Source organism: Vicugna pacos, chromosome 16 (genome assembly GCF_048564905.1).
Source record: "Vicugna pacos chromosome 16, VicPac4, whole genome shotgun sequence".
In the NCBI taxonomy this organism is placed as follows: domain Eukaryota; kingdom Metazoa; phylum Chordata; class Mammalia; order Artiodactyla; family Camelidae; genus Vicugna; species Vicugna pacos.
Window position 1 is genome coordinate 31,805,261 of NC_133002.1, and position 19,158 is coordinate 31,824,418.

Below are 19,158 nucleotides of genomic sequence, written 5' to 3' on the forward strand. Positions count from 1 at the left end.
GCTGAAACACATTTGAAAACATTCACCATCCATGTCTCATAACGTTTCTTCTAAAATTAAGGCTCTAAGGATAATGCTGTCACATGAGAAAGGATATATCCCACTTAAAACTAAAAAATGCTTTCCCACTCTACTTTTCTGAGGAGCTATTTTGTATTTTCAAGACTTCCTATAATGAAAGCAAAAAAAAAAAAAAAAAAGCACAATGGAAGTTACAGGGGAAACTGAGGGAAGAGGAGACAGTGGGGAGCAATGAACCTTGCATCTTATATAGTCAAGTCTAAATCAGTCGAGGTATGTTATTGCTACACCTCAATAACTAATTTGTTTTATTTATTTATTTAATTTAGGTTTTTTTTTTTTTTTTTTTAGGGAGGGAGATAATTAGGTTTATTTACTTATTTCTAGAGGAGGTACTGGGGATTAAACCCAGGACCTTGTGCATGCTAGGGATGTGCTCTACCACTTGAGCTATAGCCTCCCCTTAATTTGCTTTAAAAAACAGTTAAGTCTAAATCAATAGTGGTAGAGTGACAGGGCGTAAGTGCGAAATAGAGATTCCACACCCCCACCTCACACCACACACACACAAATTCAGGTGGATTAAAGACTTAAATGTAAAATGTAAAATAAATACTATAGGAGAAAATGTATGAGACTATATAGCTCATCAAGGATCAGGGAGATCTACTTAACCAGAACAGAAAATGAGAAGCCATAAAACAAGAGGAACGTAAAACTGATTACACAAAACAAATTTCAAAGTGTAAAAAGATCTTAAAATGTCAAAGTGCAGTGATAAGTGGAAGGAAACTTTCAATTTTAAAAACTCCTAAAATTGTGAAGAAAAAGACAAATAATGCAATAGCAATAGACAAACTCATGAAGATTGTGAAGAGGCAATTCTGGGAAAAGCAAATCCAGAAACTAATTAAGAGACACTCCTCTGCAGAAAATCACAAATTAAAAACCAAGGTGTTCACTTACCTGCTGTTAGAGTCGCAAAAACTAAACAGCGATCACACCTGCTGCTGGAAGGGATGTGGGAAACCCATCCTCTCATACATTGCTATTGGAGAAGTGAATTCTAACAGCAATTTGGAAATAGCTATTAAAATTTAAAATTCCCTAGTAATCCGATTCCTGGGAAGCTCTACCATAGAAACGAACGCATCAGTGCATAGGTGTAGAACCATGTTTATCATAGCCTTGTGGTAGTTGCAAAAACTGAAAACCAAATGAATGCCCATTCAAGAAAGGAGTGGCATATTACGCAGCCATTAGAAAAGAATGGGTTAGACGTGTCCCATCTGTCTTGGGGGAACTTCTATTATGTATTTATCCTTAAGGTAGAAAATCAAGATGCAAAGTGTATGTGAAATGATTTAGCTTTTAAAAATGTGACACCCCTCACCCCACCCCACCCAAAAAAACCTGCATCTGTATGTGTGTGTGGGAACTGTTACAGAGCTGGAAGGAAGGAAGGTAGGAAGCAAGGAAGCCAGGCTGTTAACCTGGAGGGAAATGGGAGAGAAATACTTAAAAGCAAGTTTCTATATTTAAAAGCCATGCGTGTAGTGTAAGGCCATCCTTACACATGGAGATGGGGAAAGGATCGTCACCAAAATATTAATGATGATTATATCAGGAATGGGATTACAAGTAACTTTTACTTTTTTCCTCATTTTTTCCCATTTTAAATGTTATATGAGTATATTAAGTATATATATGAGTATATATTATGACTGTTATTATTAAAATCAGTGGAAAATAAAGCAATTTGCATTGTTAGGTGCGGGGGAGGGAGGAGTATTGGCAGGTAGGCAGTCCCTGGGGGCCTAATTTAATGAGCACACAAGATAGATATTTCATTAACATATCAATTGCTGGCAGGCCAACTAAGGTTTTCCAAAATCTTGAAATGTAGTTTCTCTTAAGTAGCCAAACTGTCATCTGAAACATTGTTTACAATTCTCCCACTTAACTAATGCTGAAGAATGGAACGACTACAAATACCAAAGGGGCAGGAGATGATTAAAGGAGGTTTTATTTAAGTGCCATCAAATAACTGCATCTCCTGTACTCAACACAGTTTAGAATTCTTTCATCTAAGCTCATCTCCTGGCAACTTCCAAACCCTTTTATCATTGCTTTCAAAAATTTTCCCCCCAACCATTTCTTTTTCCATATCTCTTGTGTATGGTTCTTAAAATCTTCATTATAAATCTTAAATCTTGGTTTTGCTCTTTTTATTGGTTCCTCCTTCACGGTTGGGCGTGCACCTGGCTGTCCTGCGCACGCCTCTCCTTCTCCCCTTCCGTCTCTCAGTGGTCCTGCTAGGTTCAGGGGAGGGAAGCAGGGGTTCAGATCTTGTCTATGCGGTGCTTGAACACGCCAGGCTTTCCAAAAATGTTGGGGTCAGCTGGTGAAACAGGAAGTTGGGCTTCACCTGCTCTTTATTTCCACATTTATTGAGCATTGCTGGGTGTCCGTTGTCCGGCTAAGTATTCAAAGGTGAAGAAGGCACGATGCCAGAGGAATCACAGCTAGATATGTGATCAGTTTTGGACTGTCCAGTGCTGCGGAAGCATTAAGGGAGGAGGCCACTGATGGGGAGGGGGAGTGAAGTAGGGGAGGAGTTGCTAGGGCTGGGCGGAGGGAATAGCATGCTCAAAGGTCTAGTTCTCCAAGTGTGCCCCCAGACTAGCAACATCAACATCATCTGGGACTTGTTGCAAATTCTAATTCTCAGCCCCCCACCCCCCACTCCCCATCTATCAAAGCAGAAACTCTGAGAGTGGGGACCAGCAATCTGTTTTACCAAGTCCTCCAGGCGATTCTGAAATATCCTGGAGTCCGAGAACCAAGGCTCTAGTAGAAGATGTTTAGGATAAGAGGGAAGGAGAGGAAACAAGGCTTTGAGAAGGGCCTCAGATGCCAGTTAAAGGAGTTAGGCTTTGCCCGGCAGGTGCGGCCTGCAGGGTTTTTAAGCAGGGACTATGGCACTTACATAATTTCTCGCAACTCAACTCTTTTCTGAAAGTTCTAGCGCTTTCTGTGCGCCCGAGGGCCGAGAGAGCTGATCCGCTCCGCATGGGGCTGAGTTCCCCCACCTGACGCGACACCAGGCGGCGAGCCAGAGAGGTCGGGCCGCAGACCTCTCCGCACCCTGGATCCGCGGGCTTGCCGTCCAGGAGGAGGTGGGCATACGCAGGGGCTGGGGCACGGACTGAGGCCGGGAAGGCACCGCCCGGGAAGCTGACCCAGCGCAGGAGGCCAACGCCGGGACCCAAGGACGGGGCAGAGGCGGCGAGCGTCTCAGCAAGCCCAGGCTCAGCCAGCGGCCTGCGGGGCGCGGCGTTTCGTGCCCGCGGGCCCCGCCCCCGGCCCCGCCCCGACGCGCGCCAGGCCCGCCTCCCTTGGGGGAAGCCGGCTCGGCCCGCGCCCGTGCGCGCGCCCGCGGCCGGGTTGCAGGGCTGGGCGCGTGCCCCGCGTCCCGGGCAGGAAGATGGTGGCGAGCGCGCGGGTGCAGAAGCTGGTGCGGCGCTACAAGCTGGCGATCGCCACGGCGCTGGCCATTCTGCTGCTTCAGGGCCTGGTGGTGTGGAGCTTCAGCGTCCTGGAGGAGGACGAGCCGGGCGAGGTGCTCCAACAGCTGGGCGGGCAGGCGGGGAGGCCGAGCGCGGGGGCGCGCGGGGTCCTGGCAGGGCTGCGGGCGGCCCCGGCCGGAGAAGTGGGACACCGGCCGCCTGCGTGCCGCGCGCGGGCGGCCGACTGCAGCAAGGCATCAGACTCCTGGCGCCCCCTTCCCGGACGGTCCTGGGGGCCTGCGCGCGGGGGCGGTGCGTGGCCCCGAGGCCCGGATCGCAGGCCTGCAAGGGCCCGGGGCGGGAGGAGTGGGTCTTGTTGGGATGGTCTCCAGCCCGGGGAGCAATGAAGGTCAGACGCGGGTGGCTGGGAGCCGGGCCGGGAGGCGGGGCTGGGCCCGAGCCTGCTCGAGGGTGGGGAGCCCCAGGCCAAACTTTCTGAAGTTGGAAGGGGGCAGGGGTGTGCGCGCCGTGGGCTGAGGAATGGGGATGAGGGACCCTGGGCATCGGCGCCCAGCTGCGCCCGAGGGGCAGCTGCCTGTTAGGAAGTGGAGCCTGGGGGTGGAACTCAGTCCTGACACTGAGGGAAGAGCGAGTGAAGAGTGACCCTAAGGGAGAGAACTGGAGAATCCCTGAGGCGTGGCTTCCACAGCCAGGGGTCTGAAGAGAGGGTCTTCTGGAGAGGACGGCAGGGGAATTGAGCTGGTGAGTTGGCCTCAGGCCATTAGGGAATTGGGGACCGGCCACCTCTGACTCTAAGGGAATGGTGACAGCAGCAGCTGGTTTAGTAGAGCCCCAGCCGCTGGAGCAGGGGCAAACCCTGTCCTGCTCAGTCCTCAGGGCCTTGCCTCTAAGGCCTCACTCACTCTCCGCCAGTGTGGTTTCCGCTGGAGGCCCAGGCATGTCTTCCCCGGTGTGGTCAGGAGGGTCCAGTGGGGTCTGAGACCATCCTGAAAGGTAGAGGAGGATAGGCCAAACTCTGGCACTAAGCAGCGAGCCAGAGGGCAGGGCTTCCCCACCCCCACTTCTTGGTCCTGGTTCCTCGCGCTCTGAGTCAGACACTGTGCTTGCTGTGTCCCCATGGGCCTCTCCACCTGGCAAGGTGAAGGCCAAGGGAGCCCTGGTGTCCACTTTCCTTTCCTGCATCTGGGCAGTCTGGGTGGCCTGCGGTGGAGACTGGGAGAAGAGCTGCCCCTGCCTTTTTTTGGGAGAACCAAGAGACTGGGATGGTGAGGGGAGCTGGGACAGAGTCACGTGAGACGATAACTCCCAAAGGAGCTGAGGGTGGGGGTGGGGGAGGCTGGCTCTGTGACATCTGAAGGGAGTGAGCTTGTTCTTTGTGGTCCAGTAAGTAGGAAGAAGGGGAAAAGAGTGTTCTGGGCTCAGTGTATGATGATTCTTTGGGCAGATGGAACGTTGTAAGATAGGATGGGCTGCTGAGGAGTTAGGGAGCCCTCTGTCCCTGGAGTATGTGAGCAGAGGTTGGTGACCACACTGGGAGGGGCCTGGCAAAGCACTGGAGGCTTCTCAGAAACAAACGGCCCTGGACTGCATGGCTCTGTGAATCTCCGGGTGGGCTGAGAGGTTGTCCAGGCCTCCAGGTTCCTGCTGCCCTGCCCCCATCCCGGGGTGGAGAACTGCCCCAAGTAAAATACTCGGGATCCCACCTCTCCACCCCCTCCTCCAGCTTCCTAGCAGAACCTGATAGGGGAATCCCTGGACTAGAATGGAAGGAAGATCCTTAATGACCTAAAGGTTGTGCCATCAAGCAGCCATTGGTGCTTGGACTCCTTGAGCAGCCACTTCAGGGTTGCCAGGCAGCGCAACATTATACTTGGGAAGGTGAGCACTGAAGTTGGACCACCCCCCTTCTCTGTCCTGTGTCCTAGTCCAGCGCTGCTACTAGTAAGTGATGTGACCACTGGCAGATCACCGAACCTCTTTTCATGTCCTCATCGGTATCCCCTCCTCAAGATGAGGGTAATAATAGCATCTTTCTCTTTCTGTGATGCCTGTGAAGTGTTTGTGGGAGTTGCTGGCACATGCTAAACTGTCAGTAAATAACTCTTATTTTTATCTCAATACTGCACAGTGGTAATAGGGATTTATTCGTTCATTCATTCAGTCAGTCAGTAACAAATATTTATTAAGTCTTACTTCATACCGGGCACTGTGCTGACACTGGGGATACAGAAATAAATAAAATAGAAGAGGTCTCGGCCCTCCTGGGCAGGCAATCTGCAGGGAGAGACTGATAAGTGAAAAGGAAACTCAAACACAAGGGGGCTGGTTTAAATAGGTGGTTGGGGAAGCTTCTGCAGGAAGTGGCCTGTGAGCTGAAAGACCCAGTCAGCCTGGGGAAGAGGTAGGCAGAGTTCAGGCAGAAGGCCCTGAGGAGAATGGGCTCAGCTGGGTGCCTTCGAGGAATGGAAAGGAGGTGCAGTGTGTTCCCTGGAAGAATGTTCAAGAGTTAGTCCAGGGCACATCCTAGAGACCACAGTGAGGGGCTGAGGTTTGATTCTAAGTGCAGTGGGAGAGCTCTTACACCGAAGGGGTTTAAGCAGCGATGGGATGAGAGGTGCATTTAAGATGCACACTCTGCCCGTCTGTGAGGGGCTAGAGTGGAGACCAGAGATGACCATTAACATCCAGAGAGCCATTTTAATGGTTTTCAAAGCTTTCACAAACATTGTCTCACAACTTACTTTAAATGCAGTCTGGGAAGTCCAAGGTGTGGAATAAGAATTGCTTCTCTGTCTCCGTAGCTCAGAGAAGGATTCCAAGGAGAAGCTGCAGAGCCAGGAAATGGCAGAGGACTTTGAATTCCTCCTCAGTGGAGAGGAGGGGGCCACCTGGGAGGCCAGAATGCATCCAGACAGATGTCAGAGGGCCAGTTCCCATCCTTAGTAGTTAGAGGGGACTCTGCCCCCAGGAGCTACTGGGGGCAACTCCTCTAGGGGGCACAAGTATGGGACCCTGCTGATGCCCATATAAAGATGCCTGAGATGGGGCAGTGGCGGGGGCTGCTTCCCAGTAGGGGACGACCCCCTGCTGTTCCTCACTGCTGCCTTCTGGTCCCCCAGCTGCCTCTGGGACTGTCCTTCTCAGGGTCAGCCAGTTCCCTGCTGCAGTGCAAGGCACCAGCATGCTCATCTCCTCCCACATCCTGTCCCCCACCACAGCCAGCCTGGCCCTGTGCCCCTTGCCTTGCCCTCCCGACCAGCTTCCTGACTCGCAGATACTGGCTTCCACCCTGAGAGCCCACAGCTCCTCTGCTGTCTCTGTCCACCTCAGCTTGAGAATGTCTTTCTCTGCTCACTGTGTGGCCAGGTCTGACATCACCAGCTTCATGTACACTCGGTTCAGTGGGGCTGCAGCCACCTTTCCTGGGGGCTGCCCAGTCCAGGGTGCCCTCCCCAGTGTGGGTACAGAATGGGGTCTGCTGCCTCCTCTCCACCCTGCCCTCCCTCTTGCAGGTGTCTCTTCTCAGATAGGGGTAGACACCCCCACTCTCACTGGGCACCTTCCAAGAGATCAGAGGGCTGGCTGGATGCCAGGCACTGAAGGCTTGGTACCAAGGTGTAGAGGTGGGGCCCTGCCCTAAGGTGGCTGTCCGTCCGACATGTGAGATGACTGCCCTGCTCTGACGGGGGAGGGGAGGGGCAGGAAAGACTCAGCCCAATGGTCCAGAGTATCTGAAGGCCTTGGCTTCTCTCCTGCTTTACGTGTGACCATTTCCTAGTCCCCTTCCATGAATAATAATAATAAGGATGACAGCATTTACTGAATGCTGAGCCTATGCCAAGAGCTTTTCATTCATTCATTCATTCACCAAACATTTATTGACATTCTTCTGGGCTCTAGGAATACATCCGTGAGCAAAACAACAAAACACTTTGTCCTCATGGACATGACATTGCTTAAGGGGAGAAACACAGAAGAACACAATATACACTTATACACAGAAATACACTTCAGGACGAGAGGTGGTAATAAGTGCTATGGGAGAAACAAAGTGGAGGATGAGGGAGGGCTGGAGTTTTAAATACAGTGGTCAGGGTGGCCTTCCTGAGAAGATGCCACCTGAGCAAGGAATTGGAGGCAGGGAATTCCAGGCGCAGGGGACAGTGAATGCCAGCTGGGATGGAAGGACCTTGAGAAGGCCATGGTGGCTGGAGGAGAGTGAGCATGAGGAGACGTTAGTAGGAGATGAGGTCAGAGACTGGAGGGGCAGGGAGGGGGCAGCCAGACACTGCTCACATAGCCTTCCTAGGTTCATGCCAGGGCTCTGTCCTCAGAGAGGGAACTGTGGGTGGCTTCAGGCAGAGCTAAGGTGAGATGGGACTGGTTTTAACAGGAATACTGGCTACTGTAATGAGAAGGGATGATGGGAATCCAGAGTAACAGCAGGGATTCCAGGCAGGGGTGGTGGTGATGGAGGTAGTGAGAAGTGGTCAAATTCTAGAGGTATTTTGAAGGTAGTCCCAACAGGATTTACTGATGATGGAGTTGGAGGAAAACATGACAAAGTGTTTTGTCTGAGTGACTTGAAGAATGGAGTCGCTATTAACTGAGATGGGGAAGACTGAGGTAGGAGCTGGCTGCGGGGAGATCAGGAACTCGCTGTTGGATTTGTGCAGTTGGTAGCAAGCTTCCAAGGGAGGCATCAAGGAGGCTGGCAGCTAAATACATGAAGGTTCAAGGAAGAGAGAGAAACCTGGGAGTGGATGGAGTTAAGAGACTGAATGAGGTCACCTGGGAAGCTCAGACAAGGACATCCCCAGGGTGGCCTTGGGAGATAAGGAAGGATCAGTCTAGAAGGCTGATAAGGAGTGGTCATGGAGGCAAGGGGCATGAGAAGCACCAGGAGGGCATCCTAGAAGCCGGGGGGGAGGGTGCTTCAGAGGCTGTGGTCCAGCGAGTCATGCTGCTAGGCCAGGCCAGAAGAGGACTTGCACAGAGAGTGGAGAGAGGAAGGGGACAGCTGGTGGAGACAGCTCTTCCTAGCTGCATTATCTCATGCTCTATCTCACCGGACACTCACACTTCCCTCCTGTGTTTTATAGCTGAGGGAACCCGCTCAGGGAATGTAGGTAACTGGGGGAGTGGCAGAGCTGGGCAGGGGGCCCTGGTGATAGTCACACAGTGCCTCTCGCTCCTCCATCCCTTCTGTGTCTCATCTTCCAGACACCAGCCAGACGTCCTATGTGCCACCTACACCGCCGGGCACTGAGGAGATGGTGCTGATGTGACAGCCTCTCCCCAAGGAGTGTGGTGTGCTAGAACGTCCCACTCCCAGGCAATGAGGGTGGCTTCACACATGAGGACTCAGGGCTGGGTCTTGGAGGATGGATGGGATTTGGTCAGGCAAGGAAGGTCACAAAAGGGGGACAGGGAAAGCTGGGAAGAGGGTGGGCATATACACTTTGAAGTGTGATGGGACCATCTAGGGAAGTGTCTGGGTGTGATGAAGAGGATGCAGGAGCCAGAGAGCAGGGCTGTGGAGGCGCAGCACTCAGCTTTCCCTTCGAGAGAGACCTGCCACAAGGAGCAGTGAGTTGCCAGCCTGCAGCTGCAGGTTGTGCCTTCAGGCTCTGCCTCAGCCTCCCAGCCATGGCCAAGCACCTCCTGGGCCACCCCCAGCTCTGGTACCAGAGCTCCCATCTCCAGGCTGTCTCTGCCCTGGAGCTTCCCGTTAGCTGGCCAAGGTCCTCTCCAAGCTGAGCTGTTGTCTGAAGCTCTTCCTTCCCCTTCCTTGCACGGATGTCAGGCCAGCTTGGTGGTCTGAAGTCTTTCCCTGCTGGCTCCTACTCCTGCCTCCTTATTGTCCAGAAGTGTGACCCCCCCCCGGTGAATCTCTTGCACTCTGACTCTCTCTTGGTCTTTGCTTCCCAGAGAACCGGACCAATAACGAGGTCTTAGATTTCACCTCTGTCCTCCCCACTGGGCAAGACCCCTTTGCTCTGTTGCGGCCTCAGCACGCCCACGTGGAAATACTGTATCGGCGGAATGCTTTCCCTCTGAAGAACACTGTCTTCCCAGCCAGGCCCGGTGGGAGTGCTGGGTGGACACTCTTGTGTCGTCTGCAGGGTCTTTGCACACTTCTAATAAATGTGGATGTTGATTTTCATATTTGCTGAAAAAGAAAGTGGTATCTGAATCCAAAGCACAAAAGAGATACAGTGCCCTGTGATCTGTGTGGCAGCGGGAACGTGGGTGCGATGGTGCCACAGGGGAGGGCGACATTTCCTCCCTGGCCGGTTAGGGAGGCCTCCCGGCAGAAGTACTGTTTGTGCAGAGTCCTCGGGTGAACAATGCTTTTCTAGACAAAGGGTGGCAGGGGCTTCTAAGCCTGAGGCCAACAGGGAGCTAAAAGCAGGAGGAGAGTGACTGTCCCAGTGACCTGTCTGCCTATCTTTTACAGAAAGGAAGGCAGAAGAAGCCACGGCCGCTAGACCCCGGCGAGGGCTCCAAGGACACAGACAGCTCAGCTGGGCGGAGGGGCAGTGCAGGCAGAAGGCATGGGCGCTGGCGGGGCCGCGCTGAGAGCCCCGGCGTGCCCGTGGCCAAGGTGGTGCGGGCGGTAACCAGCCGGCACAGGGCCAGCCGGCGGATCCTGCCCACCCCACCCCCAGAGGCCCCGGGCCGCCAGAACCTGAGTGGGGCAGCTGCTGGGGAGGCGCTGGTTGGGGCAGCCGGCTTCCCACATGGAGACACAGGGAGTGTGGAGGGTGCCCCCCAGCCCACAGACAATGGCTTCACGCCCAAGTGCGAGATCGTGGGCAAGGACGCGCTGTCTGCACTGGCTCGGGCCAGCTCCAAGCAGTGCCAGCAGGAGATCGCCAACGTGGTGTGTCTGCACCAGGCCGGGGGCCTCATGCCCAAGGCTGTACCCCGGCACTGTCAGCGGGCTGGTAAGAGATGGGCATGGACGAAGAGGTAGCAGCGTGGGAGGGGGCGTGGCAGGGATCCTCACCCCCATTTCTCTGGGATAAAAGCTCGGAGGGGCCCATCTCCCAGCCCAAGTCGGTGATGAGTGCGCTAAGTGGCAGAGATGGAGCTGGGGCCCAGGACCGTGGGGCACCAGGTCCAGAGTTCTTCCTTCAGAAGACAGGCAGCCCCCTCTTCCCATCTCGCCTCCCACCTGTGACCTGGGGAGGGGCCTCACCGATGCCCCTGTTCTCTGCTCTCAGGAAAGATGAGCCCCGGCATCCAGTGGGATGAGGTCCGGGCCCAGCAGCCCGTGGATGTCCCCCCAGTACGAATCGCCTACATGCTGGTGGTTCATGGCCGTGCCATCCGCCAGCTGAAGCGTCTCCTCAAGGCTGTCTACCACGAGCAGCACTTCTTCTACATCCACGTGGACAAGGTACTGTGGCCGGGGCAGACCAAGGGCAGCTGAGTGAGCAGAGCAGAGACCCAGAAGGTCATGGACAGACAGTGTCTCCAACCTGCTCAGGTGGCCCAGAGGGGAACAGGCTTGGAATGGGGAACAGCCAGCACCAGGTGACTCGGCCGCTTTGGAGCTGGAGCCCTGGCCTGTGCTGTCTCCATTCCATGTCACTTGTACTCTGCCCCAGTACAAGGGTAGGGTGGGGAGGTTGTAATGCTGGGGAGCTCTTTCTGCAGCTGCTGAGTTTCCCCTCTTCCCCGCACCTCCCACAGCGCTCCAACTACCTGCACCGCGAGGTGGTGGAGCTGGCTCGGCAATATGATAATGTGCGGGTGACACCCTGGCGCATGGTCACCATCTGGGGTGGGGCCAGCCTGCTGAGGATGTATCTGCGGAGCATGCGGGACCTGTTGGAGGTGCCTGGCTGGGCGTGGGACTTCTTCATCAACCTCAGTGCCACCGACTACCCGACCAGGTACAGGGCAGTGATCTGAACCCTCTGGATGGGAGGGTGCCCATCTGGGCACTTGGGGCTCGAAGGTCCTGAGGGACTCTTTCCCTCCACCAGGCCCTATTATGGGATCGCACAGCCCAGACACGGTCCCTTGGCCCCAGCCATGTCTTAGGGAGGGAGTTAGTGAAAGATGATGATGTGAGGATTGATAGGGACAAGAGATGGGGAGGAGGAGCCTGTACTGGGGAGTCCTGGGTCAGACAGCAAGGGGTGGAGGAAGGGGTGGTCTTCCTTGGGGGCCTCAGGTGCTTACCACCCCAGAGCATCAATCTGGGGTCGGGCATGTGGCCAGGATGGCTCTCAGGGAGAAAGGAAGTGGCCGCGGTGTGAAGATGAGGAGTGCTGGAGGGGCTCTGCTCTGGGCCAGTGACAGCCACCTCACACACGCTGGCCACACCCCATTCCCTCTTCAGGACCAATGAAGAGCTCGTGGCTTTCCTGTCCAAGAACCGGGACAAGAATTTCCTGAAGTCGCATGGCCGGGACAACTCCAGGTGAGGGGGTGTGGGAGGCCCTAGGGTCTCGCCACACACCCGCATAGGGGGCCCGGTGGCCCCAGCCCTGGGTTACAAAGCCACCAAACCAATCACAGATTGAGGAATGCCAGTTCCTGGAATGATAAGCACCTGGGTCCCACCTTGCAAGACCCTCAGCCACGGCCCGTCTGCCTCCCACAGGTTCATCAAGAAACAGGGCCTGGACCGGCTCTTCCATGAGTGTGACTCCCACATGTGGCGCCTGGGCGAGCGGCAGATCCCCGCAGGCATCGTGGTGGACGGCGGCTCTGATTGGTTCGTGCTGACGCGCAGCTTTGTGGAGTATGTGGTGTACACAGACGACCCACTGGTGGCCCAGCTACGTCAGTTCTACACGTACACACTGCTCCCAGCTGAGGTGGGTGACCCGGGCCCGCACCAGGCCAGGGAGGGCGCAGTCCGGGTGCCCGCAGCTAACCCTCTGCCCACCCTGCCTCCCGCAGTCCTTCTTCCACACGGTGCTGGAGAACAGCCCGGCCTGCGAGAGCCTCGTGGACAACAACCTGCGGGTCACCAACTGGAACCGCAAGCTGGGCTGCAAGTGCCAGTACAAGCACATCGTGGACTGGTGCGGCTGCTCCCCCAACGACTTCAAGCCGCAGGACTTCCTTCGGCTGCAGGTGCTTCCCTACGGCCCCCAGTCTCTGCCCCTTGACAGGGCCTCACCCCAGCTTTTTGCCATGTGCTTTCCAGGGTCAGAAATAATCCAGGGCGGTCCAGTCAGAATTTGCAGGCCCTTCACTGGGCGCAGTCCTCAGGGATCTGGGGCTACACTGGCAGCAGGAAAAGCACAGGGAGGCTGGGCTCTCGGCAGCGCTGGGCAGGCCCCTCCCCTGCCGTGCTCTCTGGAACTTCCAGACCCCTTCACCCTCCTTGCCTCTCCTGCTCCAGCAAGTCTCCAGACCCACCTTCTTCGCCCGGAAGTTTGAGTCGACTGTGAACCAGGAGGTACTGGAAATCCTGGACTTCCACCTGTATGGCAGCTACCCCCCCGGCACCCCGGCCCTCAAGGCCTACTGGGAGAACACCTACGACGTGGCCGACGGCGCCAGTGGGCTCAGTGATGTCATGCTCACCGCTTACACTGCCTTTGCCCGCCTCAGCCTGCGCCATGCCACCACCGCTACATCCCCACTGGCCAACCCACTCTGCAGGTGAGACTTCCTTCTGACGTTTTGCAGACTCCCAAGGTGTGGTGCCCTATGGGGAGGCCAATCAGAAAGAGAGAGCCCCTGCCCCCCAGGGAGCCCCCAGTCTGAGGCAGGGAAAAATGCAAATAAAACACATACAGCAAGAGCCAGGCACATAGGTGCTGTGGGTGTGAGATTTGGGACAAAGGAAGCGTCTGGAGATGGGACTCCCCAGAGCCCCCTCCCTGAGACTCCAGGCCAAGTTGGGTGTGCTGATGGCATCTCCCTTTCTCCCTGCTGGAACCTTCTTAGGTTTGAGCCCAGGGGCTTGCCGTCCAGCGTGCACCTGTATTTCTATGACGACCATTTCCAGGGCTACCTGGTGACGCAGGCGGTGCAGCCCTCAGCCCAGGGGCCGGCAGAGACGCTTGAGATGTGGCTGATGCCCCAGGGGTCGCTGAAGCTGTTGGGGCGCAGTGATCAGGCCAGCCGGCTCCAGAGTTTGGAGGTGGGACAGGTCCTCCCCTTGCTTTTTCCTGACCCCCAGCAAGACTCAGGGCAGCGGGGGGAGAGGGATAGACACCAAGGGAGGGCTAAGGACTGGGCTAGGTCTTTCAGGACTGGATTCATGGGTCTTCTTTCCCAGTGATGGCAACCTTGGGATGCACAGAGGACATGCAGTCAGCAGGGAGGGGACTGTGGTTCAACTACAACGCAAGCCCAGTCTTCTACACTCCAGGGATTTTCTTCTAAAGGGACTTGGACATTCCAGTCGGGCCAGAAGGTTAGGCTTTTGAGTGTCTCCTCAGTCTCTTTCTCAGAGGCCTTGGCTCCATGTGGGGATGGTCTCTGGGCAGGGCTTTGAAACTTATCTCTGCCTTAACTGCCCCCAGCACTGCAGAACAGGAGCCTAGACTGAATCTCAGAGCTTAGAGAGATATTAAAGAAATCCTGAAAAAAAAAAAATCCTAGTCTGAGCCCATTATTTTGCAGATGGGGAAACTGAGGCCCAGAAAGAGACAGTAACTGGCCTGAGGTCACAGGAGTTAGAGGCAGCAGGAGGTAGAAAGAAGGACTTTCCCCTGGCCCCTGCCCAGCTGCCTCCCTCCCTACAGGTTGGCACCGAGTGGGACCCCAAAGAGCGTCTTTTCCGGAACTTTGGGGGGTTGCTGGGGCCCCTGGATGAGCCTGTGGCCATGCAGCGCTGGGCCCGAGGCCCCAACCTCACAGCCACCGTGGTGTGGATCGACCCCACCTATGTGGTGGCCACGTCTTACGACATTGCAGTAGATGCGGAAACCGAGGTCACGCAGTACAAGCCCCCACTGAGCCGGCCCCTGCGGCCAGGGGCCTGGACTGTTCGACTGCTTCAGTTCTGGGAGCCACTGGGTGAGACCCGCTTCCTCGTGCTGCCCTTGACCTTCAACCGCAAACTACCTCTCAGGAAAGGTAAGGATCTAGTTCCTAAATGATGCCCAGGAGCCAGACAGAATAGGATTTGCCAGGCAGGTGACCCCCAGAAGCTAACCATTAGAGTAGGGGAAGGAGGAAGGTTGCAGCCTTGATTATCCAACCCTAAGCATGCCAGGGCCCTGCACTGTGGTCTGTATGGTGCTTGGGTGTCAGGCAGACTTGGCTCTGAAACTTTAGCTGGGCTGTTATCCTTGGCAAATTACTTGGCCTTCCTGAGCCTCAAGTCTTCCTACACGTACAGTAAGAGTTCTACAATTGCTAGAGACCTGAGTGCAATGGACACAAATCCACTCAAACTAGCTCCAGTGAAAAAGAGGAAATTATTGGGAAAATGCAGGGCTCTCCCCCACAGAACCCAGGATGTTCTCACTGGGAACCAGAGGTACTTTCTCAGTCTCTCTGGGGCCACTTTGTCCCTCATCCTGTGCTCTATGTTTATCAGCCTCAGGGTCTGGCTCCTCAGTACATGATACATGGCCTCTCAGTGTAACAGAGACTGACCAGGGCCTCTTGGTCCCCAAGTTCCACATTCTTGGGACAGCAAGTCTGACTGGCCATCCTCCCAGTCCATTGTGTGGCCAGGTGGGCAGGGTCACATGGCCCTCTGCCCACTTGGCTGAGGCTAAGAGAGCAGACTCTGACCATAGGCCTAGACTGCAGGTTCCTGCAAGGGGGTTCTAACACAAGTAACTACCCCCTGGGAGATATTACAGATGAGTATGTGGGTAAAAATGGCTGGTATACAGTAGGTGCTCAGTAAGTAGATAGAAGTTTCCTTCCTCCGGTCACATCCTATTGCAGAGAAGGTGGCTCAGAGCAGGGCTAACCCAGAGGATGACAGGATACTGGGATGGGGCAGCGGCTGTGGCAGATTAGAGGGGTAAGCCACACCCCTGCTCTCCTAGGACTCCGAGCCTGATGGAGGAGACAAAACAAGGAGGGGGTGAGAATGGAGGCAAGCTTTATAGCAGGAGGGTATTGGAGCTGAGCTTTGAATGAGCTGGACTTCTATAGACAGAGAAGGGAATTCTAAACTGAGGGAACAAAGTTGGCAGGTGTCTGGTGCATGAGGGGAGCAGGGGAGTAGGCAGGCGGTGGTGGGAAGGGAGGCTGACAAAGTGAATAGGGCCCCACAGCTGGGAGGCCTGGGCACTAGGCTTCTGATGGCTCTGGGAACCACTGGAGGGGGCTGAGAAGGTGCATGGGTGACACAGACCAGAACATTACCAGAAAGTAACTTTACTTTCTAAAGTGCCTTAAGCCCACTGTTTTACTTAATCCTTAAGTTGGGAATCAAGGGATCACTGTCTTGATTTTATAAAACTAACAGTTTTACAGGCACAGAAGGCTCTGCAGATTAGCCCAAGGTCACTCAGCAAGATGAGACTCGGTTAGTACAATTAGGACAGGAACTAGGGTGCCCAGACCTGACTCCCAGGGTTTGGCCTTCGTGGAATCGCTGGGGCGCGGTATGCTCACTCCCTGCTCTGCACCCCCAGATGATGCCAGCTGGCTGCATGCCGGGCCACCCCACAACGAGTATATGGAGCAGAGTTTCCAGGGACTGAGTGGCATCCTGAACCTGCCTCAGCCAGAGCCTGCGGAGGAGGCCGCCCGGCTGCATGCAGAGCTCACGGGCCCCGCGCTGGAGGCCTGGGCAGATGGGGAACTGAGCAGCTTTTGGTCTGTGGCTGGACTGTGTGCCATGGGCCCCTCCGCCTGTCCCTCCCTGGAGCTCTGCAGACTGACCAGCTGGAGCTCTCTGTTCCCTGACCCCAAATCGGAGCTGGGGCCTGTCAAAGCAGATGGGCGACTCAGGTAGCAGGGCCCCAGCCAGCGCTCCCAGATGACCTGGGGAATTGCACCTTACAAACAGCGGAGGGGCGTCCTCCTCATAGGCAAGAACCAGAGGCCCAGGCAGTGCACCCACGTCAGCCATCAAGAACGCATGTGGACGGCAGGGAAGGTGGCCACAATACTACTGCTGACGGCTCTGCTAGGGACCAGACATTGGCAGGAACATGGGCTCCAGCTTCCAGGGCCCACTCTTCCTCACCTTCCCCTCTGATTTTTTTTTTTTTAAAGGAAAATGGGTGGTGGAGGATGAACTGGAAACAAAAGATGTGCAATAGGGCTCAGAGCAGCCCCAGGAAGTGGGCCATGGCCCTGGGGAGCAGGGGCCTGACGAGCCCGTCTGCTGTTGCTCCGGGGGAGGCTGGACCTGCCTCGCTCTCCAGGACCTCATTCCCCAGCCTCGGCCTGTGGTGCTCACGGCCGAGGTTCTGTGGGGTGCAAGTGCGGTGCCAGGCTCTGAGGCCCGGAGAACAGGCGATTTAGGGGAGCACTGTGGAGCTGGATGCTAATGGGTCAGCCTCTCCTCTTGCAGCCAGGGGACCACAGAAGAAGGGGTGGGGCTGGCTCCAGGGCTTTCCAGTATACCCTGCCCCTGATGAGAATAGCAGGGCACTGGGGCCTACCGGGGCTATGGCAGTCTCCCAGGTACCCGGAACTGCAAGCAGGGCTGGGGCTCCCGCCCTGCAGGGGCAAGCCCTCGTGAGCAGCATGGGAAGAAGACTCTGCCGGGGCTCTCAGAAGAACCTGGAGCAGCATTGTGCCTGAAGCTCAGTGTCAAGTCTGAAATATGCAACAGAAGAAATATATCTCTCTCTCTAAACCAAGCCTCTGTTTTTCCTCCTGGCTGTCAAGCGAGCCATCACTGTTGGGCCTTCTTCTCCTGAAAGTATTGGCTGGTACTTCGGCAGAAGGTGAAGGTCTCATGCCCCCAGAGTGAGAGCAGTTTAGAATCCATTCAAGAGCCAGAAGGGACACAAGAAACCATCCAATCCAGATCCCTCTTTCTCTGAGGGGTAAACAAACAGGCCCAGAGAAGCTCAGAGACGTCCTCATTGCCACCCAGCAGGCCAGCAGGAGAGCCAGTTCAGTTTGTCAGGGTCCTGACCCAGCGCTTGTTCCCTTGCAGCCAGAGGCTGGCTTCTGTGCGTTTGACGTCACCAGGGCCTGTGAGTTATCAGGCACCCTCAAGAACGGAGGCCATCCCAGCCAGGGCCTGGTGGTTTTCATTGCCCCTTTAGAGGCAGAAGCAGTGGTAGTTTGGGTTCCTAGCCATTGCTTTAGGACCTGGGAGGGCCACATGGGAAGGTTTGTCCGACCTCCCTCTTTTTCTCAAGCCCTTTCTCCCCTCCGACTCTCCTGCCATTGTTAGCAGGGGGTATCATTCCTTACTTTACGTGGGAGCAAGGGTGAAGGTTTCTCAGACCTTTAAGATCACCCTGTCAGCCAGTCACCAGGGCCTGGTCAGCTCAGTCTGGGGAACAAAGGGTCCTGAACATGTCAAGTTTTTCAAGTTGCCAGGAGAGGGCACCCCTGACCACCAGTAGCAGCCTTTGGGTTTCTGCTTGTTCAGCCACTGTGCTGACCCTGCGTGCAGTATCTCATTTAATCCTCAGAACCCTGTGGGGCGGGCACTTTTATTATCTTCGTTTAGCACATCAGGAACCTGAAATGATGAACCCAAAGTCAAAACGATTAGGTGGTGGCTGCGGGCTTCAGATGGAAGCAGGAGGACTCCACACCCCTCTGCCACCACATTCTCCTGCTCTAAGGGCCGGTAACAGCAAAAACTTCCAAGGAAATAGTGCTTCGGTTCAGGGCCTGAGATGATTGCTTTTTTCTGGCTCCAATTTTAGTGAAGCTTCCTATCTGAAGCTCTACTCTGGTTCTCTAAAACTTTTTTTACATCAACCTTTACATCAATGAAAAGAAAAATTAGTAATGGGTTTAGCATATTAGGCACAGGCAGTAAATATCAGAACATTTAGCATCTGCTGCCTAAGGGTTCACAGGCCAGCCTGCAGGCTTAACCCAGGCTAAGGCTATGCTATGGACTAGCACACCTTTTTCCAGTCTTATGTTTTGAACTTGGGTGGGACATGCAGTCTGTTTCAGCCCCAGCCCCTGCCAGATTCTAGTTACTGTCACTGCTGTGAACACTTTGAGCTTGTACTTTTAGCCCAGAGGATTGGGATCTTGACTGAGGGTTCTGCGTTAATTGGTCTGAGGTGGCAACCCAGCCTTGCTATGGGTTCGAAGCTCCCCCAGGCAATGCTGATTCACAAGTCCCAGCCCCACCCCCACTGCTCTGGCCTGTTCATCTTGGCCCTGTGAGTGAGAAGCGTCTGTGGGACTGGAGTGGTCAGAGTGTGGGGCTGGCGTGCAGGCCCTCCTCTCCTGTCCTCTCCCCCATCCAGATCACTGAAGCAAGTGCGAGTGCAGCTTCTCTGCCTGAATTCCTGGTCAACAGTGTTTTCCACCTCTATCTTTCCGTAGGGTTAGCTCAACCTGGAGGCTTGAGCTTTTTTAGGCTTTGAAATCCTCCCCTGGCTGAGCCCCTGGGGCAAAATCGGGAGACTGGCTAGGCTAAGGTGGTGGGGGGCTGGGCCCCTGGAGCTGCACAATTCCTTTGGAAGGAGGAGAAGGGCCTGGGGAGAGAGACTTGTATTTTGTG

The 19,158-nt window shown here is 55.0% G+C and overlaps 1 protein-coding gene across 3 annotated transcripts; it reads left to right on the forward strand.

Annotated features, from left to right (window-relative positions):
• The first annotated feature begins 3,427 nt into the window (after positions 1-3,427).
• On the forward strand, positions 3,428-17,306 carry XYLT2 (xylosyltransferase 2). Of its 3 annotated transcripts, XM_072938634.1 has the most exons (11): positions 3,430-3,643; positions 10,012-10,501; positions 10,781-10,956; positions 11,253-11,455; positions 11,908-11,988; positions 12,172-12,388; positions 12,474-12,650; positions 12,922-13,184; positions 13,473-13,668; positions 14,276-14,609; positions 16,133-17,306. In XM_072938634.1, the coding sequence occupies exons 1-11, from the start codon at positions 3,509-3,511 to the stop codon at positions 16,453-16,455; spliced, it is 2,595 nt and encodes an 864-aa protein (XP_072794735.1). In that variant the 5' UTR covers positions 3,430-3,508; the 3' UTR covers positions 16,456-17,306. The 3 variants fall into 3 exon arrangements, 2 of the variants coding, with proteins under 2 accessions (XP_072794736.1, XP_072794735.1); XR_012059530.1 differs by lacking the exons at positions 14,276-14,609; positions 16,133-17,306 and adding an exon at positions 14,154-14,170 and having other exon boundaries at positions 3,428-3,643; positions 13,473-13,944; XM_072938635.1 differs by lacking the exons at positions 14,276-14,609; positions 16,133-17,306 and adding an exon at positions 13,807-14,261 and having other exon boundaries at positions 3,429-3,643.
• The last annotated feature ends 1,852 nt before the right edge of the window (positions 17,307-19,158 follow it).

What these genes read in the sequence shown, in the direction of transcription:
- XYLT2 (XM_072938634.1), top strand. Translation starts at nt 3,509, where the DNA reads ATGGTGGCGAGCGCGCGGGTGCAGAAGCTGGTGCGGCGCTACAAGCTG. An exon ending in CATGGCCGGGACAACTCCAG is followed by an intron (nt 11,989 to 12,171) that starts GTGAGGGGGTGT and finishes TGCCTCCCACAG; the next exon opens with GTTCATCAAGAAACAGGGCC. An exon ending in GCCGGCTCCAGAGTTTGGAG is followed by an intron (nt 13,669 to 14,275) that starts GTGGGACAGGTC and finishes CCCTCCCTACAG; the next exon opens with GTTGGCACCGAGTGGGACCC.